At 36.8% G+C, this 11,395-nt stretch overlaps 5 protein-coding genes across 5 annotated transcripts; 3 read left to right on the top strand and 2 right to left on the bottom strand.

Annotated features, from left to right (window-relative positions):
* The first annotated feature begins 3,059 nt into the window (after positions 1–3,059).
* BO86DRAFT_388022 (uracil phosphoribosyltransferase) lies at positions 3,060–4,192 on the top strand. The gene is made up of 4 exons (XM_025671751.1): positions 3,060–3,334; positions 3,417–3,775; positions 3,824–3,995; positions 4,055–4,192. The coding sequence occupies exons 1-4, from the start codon at positions 3,171–3,173 to the stop codon at positions 4,104–4,106; spliced, it is 747 nt and encodes a 248-aa protein (XP_025529317.1). The 5' UTR covers positions 3,060–3,170; the 3' UTR covers positions 4,107–4,192.
* On the bottom strand, positions 4,153–4,917 carry BO86DRAFT_388024 (transcription elongation factor 1 family protein). The gene is made up of 4 exons (XM_025671752.1): positions 4,837–4,917; positions 4,731–4,775; positions 4,539–4,677; positions 4,153–4,478 (listed from the first exon to the last, which is right to left on the bottom strand). Exons 1-4 carry the CDS (start codon positions 4,837–4,839, stop codon positions 4,285–4,287), a joined length of 381 nt encoding a protein of 126 aa, XP_025529318.1. The 5' UTR covers positions 4,840–4,917; the 3' UTR covers positions 4,153–4,284.
* Positions 4,918–5,691: 774 nt separating this feature from the next.
* On the top strand, positions 5,692–7,212 carry rps1 (40S ribosomal protein eS1). Its single transcript, XM_025671753.1, has 5 exons — positions 5,692–5,816; positions 5,899–5,983; positions 6,039–6,064; positions 6,166–6,667; positions 6,722–7,212. The coding sequence occupies exons 1-5, from the start codon at positions 5,803–5,805 to the stop codon at positions 6,863–6,865; spliced, it is 771 nt and encodes a 256-aa protein (XP_025529319.1). The 5' UTR covers positions 5,692–5,802; the 3' UTR covers positions 6,866–7,212.
* Positions 7,213–8,632: 1,420 nt separating this feature from the next.
* Positions 8,633–10,280, top strand: BO86DRAFT_388028 (purine-nucleoside phosphorylase). Its single transcript, XM_025671754.1, has 6 exons — positions 8,633–8,975; positions 9,040–9,118; positions 9,191–9,270; positions 9,362–9,426; positions 9,483–9,685; positions 9,734–10,280. The coding sequence occupies exons 1-6, from the start codon at positions 8,783–8,785 to the stop codon at positions 10,116–10,118; spliced, it is 1,005 nt and encodes a 334-aa protein (XP_025529320.1). The 5' UTR covers positions 8,633–8,782; the 3' UTR covers positions 10,119–10,280.
* Positions 10,281–10,282: 2 nt separating this feature from the next.
* Positions 10,283–11,311, bottom strand: BO86DRAFT_309446 (Fcf2 domain-containing protein; the record flags this gene model as incomplete). Its single annotated transcript, XM_025667814.1, has 3 exons — positions 10,283–10,657; positions 10,892–11,051; positions 11,124–11,311. The coding sequence occupies 3 exons, from the start codon at positions 11,309–11,311 to the stop codon at positions 10,283–10,285; spliced, it is 723 nt and encodes a 240-aa protein (XP_025529321.1).
* Positions 11,312–11,395: the final 84 nt, after the last annotated feature.

The following is an 11,395-nucleotide window of genomic DNA, read 5'->3' on the forward strand; positions in this document are numbered from 1 at the left end:
TATAAAATTTAAAATATTTTTAATTTTTTAATTTTTTAATTTATTAATTTTTATATAGGGCGGTAAAGATTAATACTATTTTAAAATTAGTTTTTTACTAATAAAAATAAGTAGACTAGTATTAAATATAAAATATATTTTTATATTAAAATATAAAACTAGTTAGTAAATATATAAGCTAATAACTTTTTTAATTTTATATAGTTTAAAAATATTTTAATTAAGTTTTTTACTAAATCTTAGTATTTTAATATATTAAATATTTAACTATACTTTTAAGTTTTTTTTAAATTTTTTTATAAACTTATATTATTAATTTATTTATTTTATATATTAGATTTAAATAGTAGATATTTTTATTTTAATAAATTTAATAATAAATTTTATTCTTATAGAAAACTAGTTTATATTTTTAGCAGCTGGGCTGTTTAGAATTACTATAGACTTAAAATTTATATAAAAATAAAAACTATAGTTTATAAAAAATAAACTAGTTTTAATAGTATTAAAATAGATTATATTTAAAGTAAATTTAGCTAAAAAAATACTAGTTTTTATTATTTTATAAATAGTTTATATAAATATAAAAATATTATTTAAATATTATATTTTATTTTTTAGTTTAGCTATTAGTTTTAGAGTAATATACTATAAAAAGTTTACTAATAATATCTAGTTATTATAAATATTTTTAAAATTTAAAAATAAACTAGGGTTTTTTATTTTTAAAAATAAATTAAAGCAGATTATATAATTTTTATATATATTAAATATATATAATTATAATAGCAGTAGTATTAGCAGTAGAGTTAAATAATATTAAATATTTTATTTTTATTAAATAATTAATAATTATTAAAATAATATTATAGTTTTAGCTTTTAAATAAATATATAATAAAATTTATAAATATATTTTACTATACTTATTTAAATACTAATAAAAACTTTAAAATTTTTTATTTTATTTTTTTAAATAAAATTACTTTTTAGTAGATATAGCAGCTTTTTATTTATTATTTTATATATTAGTATATATTAGACTAGTAGTATTTTTAAACTAGTAGCTTATATATATAAATTTTTTTATAATATTTAAAAATAGATTTATTATAAACTATTCTAATTAAATTAGCCTTAATCCATTTATTATTAAATATTTATAATTAATTTTTATAAAATAAAAAGCTTTTTTTTATATAATACTAGTAATATATTTTAATAATAGTTTTTATTAGTAGCTAAAGCTTTTAGTATTTTTTTAATCTATTTATTTTTTTATATATAGTATAGAAAAATTTCTATATTTTAAATAAAAATTATAAGTTTTATTTATTTTTAAATATTATATTTTTTTAAATATATAAAATAAATGCTAGCTTTATTTCCCGTATATTTTTTATATATTTTTTTTAAAAAATTTTTTTTCCATTATTTTTACTTTTTGGCGGGGTTAAAAATAGTATTAGTAAAAAAATAAAATTAATATTCTTTTATTTTAAAACTAATTAGCTTTAATATAGAAGATATTTATTTATTTTTTAAAAAAATTATTTAATTTTTTAATTAGACTATTAGGCTTAATTTTATATTTTTTAAATTTATAAATAATTTTAAAATTAAAGTATAATAAAAATTTAAATTATTAGACTTATTAGTAGTTTAATAGCTTAGTAAATATAAAATATTTTAAATTATAATAATTAATAATAATTTAAATTAAAAATAATTTTTTTTTTAGCTTAGATTACTATTTTTTAAAGTAGTAGATAATAGCAAATAATTTTTTATTATAAATTTTATAATTATATTTAGTAAAAGTATATTTTTTAAAAAAGTATATAATAAAATATAGTATTTTATTATTACTATACTAAAACAGAACTTTTTTAATATATAATTAAAAATATTAGTTTTTAAAATAATATTATAGGTTTAGTTAAATAATTACAGAATTAATATTTTAATAAAAATATTTTTAAATATATTAAATACTTTTTAGCAATCTAGGGTTTATATAAATAAAATATTTTTTTATTAAATATATAAGTAGAGTAGTTAGCTTTAAAAAATTATAAATAAATTAGTAGTAAAAGTTATAAAAGTTTAAAAAAGCTTATATATTAGTTATATAAATTAGAATAAACTATTTAGCTATAGTTTTATTTTTTTTTAATTTATATAAAGTTTATTATAGTTTATAATTAGATCTAGAAACTTAGTTTTAAATATAGTAAATTTATATTTAAATAATTTAGTATAAAATTCTATTTTTTTTAATTTTTATAAAATATAGTAAATATATTTTAAGTATTTTTTACAGATACAGCTATAAATTAGAATATTATTTAAATAAATAATATAAAATATATTAAAATAATTTTAAAATATTATTAATATATTATTAACATATAATAAAAACTTTAGTTAGTTTAAATAGTATTACTAGTATTTTATACAGTTTTAAACAGATTTAAAATATAGTTAAATACTTTTAATTTTTTTTAATTCTAATATTATTAAAAGTACTAATAATATTAATTTTTATTAAATATTTTATTTTTTTTAGATTATTTAGAATTTTTTTTATAAGTGGAAGCACATATTTATTTTTTATAAAAATAATATTTAAAATATAGTAGTTAATATAAAATTTTAAATTTTTTTAAGCTTTTTTATAAGGCTTATAATTTATTTTAAAATATTTTATATAAAAAACTAAACAGCAGAGATTTCTTATTTTTTAGAATAATAATATAATTATATTTTTAGTATAAAAATAGCTTTTTAACTTTTTAAAAAAAATATTTTTAAAATTTTTAAATTTTTTAAATAGGGTTTATTTTTTTTAGCTTAATTAAAGCTTATAGTACTTTATTAATTTAGCTTATTATTATTATAAATACTAGATAATTATAGTATATATAAACAGTATATACAGCTAATAAAATTAAATAAATATTTTTTTTATTAAAATTTTTAAAATAAGCTTTCACATAGAGCAATAAAACTAGTCTTAGTAGAATATAGTTCTACTGCCAATTTCGACTTCAGCAGATACTAGTCCCGAGCACAGACCTTAGAACCAATTCCTTATTGCCCCCTCCCCCCTTCCCCTTCCCCGCTTTCACACTCTGGCTTTATTGCAGAATCATAGTCAAGCCTTGAATTATGGATAATAGGAACAACCTCGAACCTGTACCTTCTCCCGCACAGGGTGTTGGACCATTCTACAGACCAGAGGACGAAAAGCCTACAGCAACAGTCTCCAAGGATATATGCTACCAGAATGTCCATGTCCTTCCCCAGACCCCTCAGTTGATTGCTCTTCTGACGTAAGAAATGGCATACTCATTTGAAAAATCCTTTGGAGCATTGCCTCCGTCCTGTACTGTGATGGGCTAATCCTCTTGACAGTATGATCAGAGACAAGCAAACTTGTCGTGCCGACTTCATATTCTATTCTAACAGAATCATTCGCCTCCTAGTCGAGGAAGGTCTCAACCATCTACCAGTGGTCGAGCAATCGGTCACTACACCCGTAGGCCGGGTTTACCTCGGAGTTAAGTTTGAGGGCAAAATATGCGGCGTGTCGATAATGAGGGCAGGGGAAGCCATGGAGCAAGGCTTAAGGGATTGCTGCCGATCTGTGCGTATCGGCAAAATCCTGATCCAAAGGGATGAAGAGACCTGCAAACCAAAACTTTTCTATGAGAAACTTCCAAATGATATACGCAATCGATGGGTACTCCTTCTGGATCCGATGTTCGCAACCGGTAAGTCGCGACACACCGACATGGCTGGCTCGACCTAATTGTTGCTAGGCGGCTCTGCAACGCTTGCGGTCGAAGTTCTCAAGGCGAAGGGTGTTCCTGAAGATCGCATACTCTTTCTCAATCTTATTGCAAGTCCATCAGGAGTCGCGGATTTCGCAGAACGATTTCCCAAGCTCAGGGTAGTAACTGCATTTATAGACCAGGGTTTGGATGAGAAAAAGTAAGTGTCGCGCATTCTCTACAGTATGAAAGGTGGGACCGGCTGACCGCCACCGCTAGATATATCATTCCGGGGCTGGGTGACTTTGGTGACAGGTATTATACACTTTAGATCGATATTTGTACTCGTAAGATGTTAACAGGTGCATGGGGGAGGTCACGAGGGAGTCTTCTTTAAATGACATTACTTTTATTACACTCAATCTAGCGGTATGTAGGCATTAAAGGAGTCATGTGAACCAGAGCAAGGTAGATCTGATTCTTACTTCCTGCCAATTGTCGCAGGCACGTCAATAATCATCAGCATATTCATCACCAGGATCCGCATCATCGGCATTGAGGTTTCGAGCACTGGGTGAAGCAGTGAAGTCATTCGAGTGTCCGACGCGGGCATCACTTTCTTCGTATCTGTGGGCAGTGTCTTTGGCAACCGCGTCACAAGCATCCACCCAGTCCGAGTATACGTCAACGGCGGCAGAGAGGTCTAGAGCGTGAGATGAGCAGGCCGACATCCTCGAGGACGATCCGGGAAAGGCGGACTCACAGTTGATTCCTGTCTGAAATCGTTGCCCGCACACTTTGCAAGTGAGGTTTCCTAGACCAAGCTTCTTGTCCAGTTTTACTATGATCGAGTTCTCGTGGTTGCAAAACAGACATGCAAATGTGGTGGCAAGTGGTTCTTTCTGTCGCGAGTCAATAAACAGTGAAGGTCATAGGTACCGAGCGCATCAATCACCTTTCGTGTTTGTTGAGGCTGCCTGCTCGACTTCTTTCGCTTACCCTAGATTTCAAAGCGAGCATTAGCATTATTGCCATTATTACCAAGAGTTCAGATAACATACCATGATTCAACCTTTTGTGATCTATGATGGTGCGAGGCTAGAAAGTATGAACACTCTAATCCTGTTGTGTTCATGGTCACGGGCCGGCGGTAATCTGATGTCAGCACCCGGACCACTTGCCCATGTGTAACTTTTCCGTAAAGTTGAAAATACACCATGTAGCTGGTAAGGAAGAAAGTACGGAGTACTCTGTACACATTTCTCAATCAATCTTTCTTGCGGTACATAGAACATCATTCAACAAAAGCCACGGAGTAGCTGTGAATCATTATACTGTATCTCCAGGCACTTAAGTAGCAAACTGTATATTAATTTTTCTATTTGCGGGGAGTGCAGATAATAAAGGTCTCAGATTATTTCATGGGTAGCTTTGTATGTCTCTGTGACATACTGTACATACTAACAGCAAGTGACAGCCATCCTACTTGTACCGAGCTGTGCATATTCTGCATAATCGGCATTCCATTGAGATGAACCCTTAAAATATGACTACAGAAGGCAGAGAACACTGGAAGATAGCAGCCCTGTCAGATTTGCCTTTCATAACTATACACATTTTGTCAGGGACTAATTCGGGATTTGAAGAGAAGAGCCTAGAGCTTACATTTGTACATAGTGACATTAGATAGATCTTTGCAACAGACTACATGCTCTATCAGATTATTCTAATAACAAGTTATTATACTCCGTAGATCTATGGAAACTGGACTCGAAGTCACGCGTGCTTGAGCGGTTGGAGCCAATCATGACGACTAAATCGGTATATTTGTGGGGAAGCATATTATGTAATTTGGTGGTAGGGCCGACGGCTCGCTTAGCTGACTTTTCTGTGGGATTTGGATTTCTACACTTTTCCGCGATTGAGCAGCAAGCCAGCGACAATCGAATCGACTCCCTCCACCAGTGCGCTTGGTGTGATATTTCAGTCTGTCTTCAACTGTTGCGGGATAGACCTGAGTCGCAATTATGGCCGTCGGAAAGTATGCGAAATTATACCTCCCCTTTCAACCTACCGAACAGAAGACTGCCATTTCGAACGTTCAGTAACTGATCGCTTGGTAGGAACAAGCGCTTGTCGAAGGGCAAGAAGGGCATCAAGAAGAGAACCGTTGATCCCTTCTCCAGAAAGGACGAGTACTCCTTGAAGGTAGAGTTATTTTGCATTGAATGGTAGCGCTATGACCTGAACTGATCGCAATTAGGCTCCTTCAACTTTCCAAATCAGAGAGTATGCTGCGACCCCAACGTTCCGTTCATTACCTTCTCTCGTGCAACCTTTATCTCGTGGCCTCGGGTATACGACAATCACGCTAACAAGCTTTCATAAAGTGTTGGAAAGACTCTGGTCAACCGCACCAGCGGTCTGAAGAACGCCAACGACTCCTTGAAGGGCCGCATCGTCGAGGTTTCCCTTGCCGACCTTCAGAACGATGAGGATCACGCCTTCCGCAAGGTCAAGCTCCGTGTCGATGAAATCCAGGGAAAGAACTGCTTGACCAACTTTCACGGATTGGATTTCACCACCGACAAGCTCCGTTCCCTGGTACGCAAGTGGCAGTCTTTGATTGAGGCCAATGTCACCGTTAAGACCACCGACGACTATCTCCTTCGTCTGTTCGCCATTGCCTTCACCAAGAGACGCCCCAATCAGATCAAGAAGACCACATACGCTCGCTCCTCCCAGATCCGTGCTATCCGCAAGAAGATGACCGAGATCATCCAGCGCGAAGCTGCCAGCTGCTCTCTCGCCCAGCTCACCACCAAGCTCATTCCCGAGGTTATTGGTCGTGAGATCGAGAAGTCCACCCAGGGCATCTATCCTCTGCAGAACGTTAGTCTAGCGACACGGTTCTCTAATATTGTCAGTCTACTAACCAGGCACTAGGTCCACATCCGCAAGGTCAAGCTTCTTAAGTCCCCCAAGTTCGACCTCGGCGCGCTGCTTAACTTGCACGGAGAGTCTACGACCGATGACAAGGGCCAAAAGGTTGAGAGAGAGTTCAAGGAAACTGTTCTTGAGAGCGTTTAAATTTTTGATACTCGCCGATCATAGATGCTGTTTCCCTCTGTCATCTGAAGTTAACACTGACTATTTCAATCATGACAAAAATGAGTTCAAAAATTGTAGTCTCAGCAGTGCATCCATAACGACAATCTCGATCTTCAATATTTTAGCGAGCTTCAGTTAACGGGCTAACATTTTGGATTCATATACCCCCCCAATCCCCGCCGATATTCAGTCACTCAATCGTTGCAAACAATGCTGGCTTCCTGAAGATTGCTCTTATCGATTCCACGTAGCCCCGACTATGATTACTTGTTCCTCGCGTTTATACTCGTTATAAGCAAGCTCTGGGCAACGAACTGAAGTACTAATACAAGTAGACTTACATTTTGAAATATTCTAGAGCAATAGGTATCGATCTGTTTAACAGTTAGTATGGTTACTACGCAAAAACTTTAAATTACTTGACATGCCACCGATACTCCAGAATACTACTGTAATATCACTGTGGTTGTCTCATATATTCCTTTCATGAAAAGACTGCTTTTATCACAGTACCAAGGTCTTATTAATGTTGGTGCTTTTGCAAGGTACGCCTTCCTTAGTTGGAGAGTAGTAATCTTTCCATATCGTGGAAAAGGGCTGTGCACGTCACCTTCTTTCTTTTATTCTCCTACTTCCTCTTTCCAGGAAATCATACGTACACAAGTCCTTTAGCAGTCTTTTACAGGCATGCATTTGTAAATGCAAAGTACATGGTTTCATAATGCTTCACCCTTTCATTTGTAGTCGGGGTTTTTGACATCAATACTGAACCCTGTTTTGTTCAAAAAGCTGGTCAATAGTGAAGCTCTATACCATTGGCCTGTTACCCCTTCTCCGTGAGATTTGACAATGAGGCCAAACCGGATTAGTTATTTATATGCAGGCTCTACCTAACCATATTACCTACACCTAGCAATACTCTGGACATCAAAAAGTTCAGTAATATCTAGCAAGGCGAAGCTTCTACAATAGTATATAGTCCGGTGGCATCAGGCAGTGCAGCAACGTGTACACCCATAGCTTCTGGTTTTCATAAACCTGCTTACACTGGGTTAGACTTCTTCGGCTTCCTGTTTTGCGCGACTAGCCTGATAATGACAAGTACGGTCCTGTTAGAAAGCCATCCCCTGGTTCCCTAGAACTGTCAGCTAAGATACAATTTGCCTGATGACCACCAACAAGTACGTACAGCTTCCAGGTGCCTGAACACATGGGACACCCGACGATTGAGAATAGAAAGACCTGTTCAAGAGTGGTCAAAGTGAGCATTGGTACAGGAAATTCAAATTCTACACATAGCTAGCATAGAAGGGGTAAGGATCAATGTATCTGGTGGTTTAGCAGTACGAAGGGAAACCTGTATACTATTGGGTAGGTGTATATACTGTGCCCATCTTCTAATTATTGATGAACTCATCCTCTTGATTGGGACAGTACATGATATTCATGAGTTGATGACCGGTACATAGCTTAGTAATCAGTTCCAAGCTATAACCAACGTCATGCACCAGTATATTTTTACTTATCCGTACATGGATGGACGTAATAAAGATTATGGCGACAAAAATAGTGTAAGCTAACAGTATCTTGACAAAGACTTAATTACTTCCACGTCTCTAGAATAGCATGATGAAATGTAGTACTAATTATATTCGAAATCTATTTCGTGGCTGCCAACAATGCACTTTCACTATTGGGGTCTCTTTTCTACGCGTCCAGAGAGGGGTAATCCATTGCCTTAAATTAGTAATAGTTCATTTGTTCAACAACCAACTTACAATTTGTGTTATGTATGTGTATTTTACGGAGTGACTTGGCCGCCTTTCTTAACCTAGCAGCTGTGACTTATCACTTTCCCCAGCGTGCTATTCAGAAGTGTTTTGGTGACCTAAGAATATGGCACATTCTTCATATGAGCAAGCGTGTGAAACAGCTCGCTTTTTAAGAGATCGCTTGCCATCTCCATTGCAAGCTCCTCGCATTGCTATAATCTGTGGCTCTGGCTTGGGCGGCCTCGCCAGCACAATTGACGACCAGCCGCGAGCCGAATTTGACTTCAAATCCGTCCCTCATTTTCCCCAATTAACAGGTAACCCTCAGGCTGCACGAGTTCGTCATGACATTAGGCTCAGTGCTTACCTTGCATTCATAAGTGGCCGGTCACGCAGGAAAGCTCGTCTTTGGATGCCTAAATGGGCAGGTCCCTGCAGTGTTGATGGTGGGCCGAGCTCAGTGAGAGAAACCTCCATCCTCGTCAAATTCGATGACCGCATGGATTGCTCATTGACTGTGACCTGTTAACAGTTACTACGAGGGCCATTCTTTGGATCGAGTTACATTTCCTGTACGCGTTTTCAAGCTACTTGGCATTGACGCAATGATCTGTCAGTTTTCCCTTCCCCTCAGGCAGATAGAGGGTACGGCAGGAGTGATTGCCATTCATATCTCGAAACTAACACGATCGATTGGTCATAGTAACCAATGCCGCCGGGGCCTTGAATCCAGATTATATGGTGGGCGACATTGTGCTACTCAACGACGTCAGTGGACGCACCCATATGCTCGAAAAGATTGGCTGATTCTGAAAGGTGTACAGCATTTATTCCTTTCTGGGCTGGCAGGCACTCATCCACTAAGAGGACCCAATGTTGAAGAATTCGGTCCACGTTTCCCTCCACTATCTGATGCCTACGATCTCGACCTGCGCCGCCATGTCCATAAAGCTTGGGCCACCATAAATCTATCGGGCAACCAGAGGAGGCTCCACGAGGGTATATATGCTTTTGTTGGCGGACCAAGGTCAGCGGTGTAAATCCATGATCCGTTTACACAGCTAAAATGGTGCAGCTATGAGACTAGAGCAGAATGCCGCATGCTCCGTGGATTAGGCGCCGATCTGGTGGGGATGTCCACTATTCCAGAAATAGTTGTTGCGAGGCATTGCGGCGTGCGAGTCCTAGCGTTGAGTCTCGTGACTAATAAGGCTGTTCTGGAACCCGTTCCCCGAGGTGATGACAGTTTGCTCAGAGGCAAGAGGGCGGAAGAGCTGGATGCAATCATGCAAGAAGGAAAGGCTAACCATCAAGAAGTCCTTGACGCTGGTCACTCGGCAGCAATCGACATGCAAGTATGCTCGCCCCTCTTCCTTGCAGCCGAACGTCAATTGACACGTGTGCAGAGATTGGTGATGGAGACAGTCGCTATCGGGTTTCCATCATCTGACGGGTGCTGACGGTGCGATCTCACGGATTCAGGGCGAGGCAACCCTGTCCGGTAAGCGCACACCAGATTCTCGAGCCAGGGCTTAGATGAATAAACCAAGTGCTTTGTCCAGTGACAGCACGCCATCGCTTGACCATAGATGAGAATGAACCCCCACTGAACCTTCGAGCTAGTCTACTTCCCTCTGGCATTTCTTCTAGAGCGTAGATTTTTGTAGTAGGCCTTTTTACCACTTTGTTTGGTGGCCTGGATGTCCCTGTACTTGGTCTCAAAGCGTTTGGTCTCCTTCTCCAGTGCCAATGCTTCGTCGACGAATGTCTTCTTACGGTCCTTTTTCGCGATGCGACCACTGAAGAACTCCGTTGGACCTTCAATAATTGTGCCGATTTGAGAATAAGCTGGGGGCTGCGCTTTACTGTTTTCCTTCTTATAATGCCTCTTAGGATCCAAGACTGAGCGCATTCGAAGAAGCTGTAGGTCTCGTCTCAACTCTGCCGTCAGTTCAGTTTTGGGCAGGTCAAACCAGTCGCTACCAGCCGTAGGTTTCATCTGGAAATCGATACAATTAGCCTTTGAACCTTTTCTTGCGGTAAAATATCGAGGTTGAGAATAGAGATTTGCTCAGAGTAACTATGAAACAATAAAAAACTTTCATTGGCACAGCGCAGCCCAGTACGGGATGATAAGCTGTATCAAGCGCTTACGCGAGATGTTTTCCTCATTGCAGATGGGTTGAAAGACAGAAAGACAGAGATAGGCAATAAAAGAGATTGCAATTCTTACCTTCGAGCGCTTTGAATCTTGGATAGCCCCGCTCGGCCTTCTAGTATGAATATCATTGTATTCTTGTTGAGGCAGCAATCTGGCAGTATCTACCAATGCCACATCATCTTTGGGATGGAGATACGGCTCAAGGGCTGTACTGCCAGATAATTTTGGTATCCTGATGAGTACAGAATTAGCTTTGATAGCAAGGCAGATGATGCCTCGGAGCAGATGCCGCCGCCAGACATACCGAATCGAATGTTGCTCAGGGAGTGAGTCTGTACCCTGTGTTTGGTTAGATTCTTTGGATCTTTCGACATCGCAACCCTGGAGTCGGTCTTCAGCTTGAAGGAGAAGCTGTTCTATCTCCTGATCTGTTATGACAATGCCATCCTGTATTGGGAGGTCATCAAGTTTAGAGCATATTGCCCCTGTCATAGTCCTTATGACCAAACTGCGATTCTATCGCTAGATTGAACTTGCAAGAGTGAAGGATGGAGGCGGAAGAAGTGAGCAAGCAAA

The sequence above is a fragment of the Aspergillus japonicus genome (assembly GCF_003184785.1).
Source record: "Aspergillus japonicus CBS 114.51 unplaced genomic scaffold BO86scaffold_14, whole genome shotgun sequence".
In the NCBI taxonomy this organism is placed as follows: domain Eukaryota; kingdom Fungi; phylum Ascomycota; class Eurotiomycetes; order Eurotiales; family Aspergillaceae; genus Aspergillus; species Aspergillus japonicus.

Coding starts and splice junctions, on each gene's coding strand:
- BO86DRAFT_388022 (XM_025671751.1), top strand. CDS start 3,171: ATGGATAATAGGAACAACCTCGAACCTGTACCTTCTCCCGCACAGGGT. Junction 3,335..3,416: donor CAGTTGATTGCTCTTCTGAC/GTAAGAAATGGC, acceptor TCCTCTTGACAG/TATGATCAGAGACAAGCAAA. Junction 3,776..3,823: donor GGATCCGATGTTCGCAACCG/GTAAGTCGCGAC, acceptor AATTGTTGCTAG/GCGGCTCTGCAACGCTTGCG.
- BO86DRAFT_388024 (XM_025671752.1), bottom strand. Junction 4,678..4,730: donor AGCCTCAACAAACACGAAAG/GTGATTGATGCG, acceptor GACTCGCGACAG/AAAGAACCACTTGCCACCAC. Junction 4,479..4,538: donor ATTTCAGACAGGAATCAACT/GTGAGTCCGCCT, acceptor CTCACGCTCTAG/ACCTCTCTGCCGCCGTTGAC.
- rps1 (XM_025671753.1), top strand. Junction 5,984..6,038: donor AGGACGAGTACTCCTTGAAG/GTAGAGTTATTT, acceptor GATCGCAATTAG/GCTCCTTCAACTTTCCAAAT. Junction 6,065..6,165: donor TCAACTTTCCAAATCAGAGA/GTATGCTGCGAC, acceptor GCTTTCATAAAG/TGTTGGAAAGACTCTGGTCA.
- BO86DRAFT_388028 (XM_025671754.1), top strand. CDS start 8,783: ATGGCACATTCTTCATATGAGCAAGCGTGTGAAACAGCTCGCTTTTTA. Junction 9,119..9,190: donor TTGATGGTGGGCCGAGCTCA/GTGAGAGAAACC, acceptor ACCTGTTAACAG/TTACTACGAGGGCCATTCTT. Junction 9,427..9,482: donor ACATTGTGCTACTCAACGAC/GTCAGTGGACGC, acceptor AAAGGTGTACAG/CATTTATTCCTTTCTGGGCT.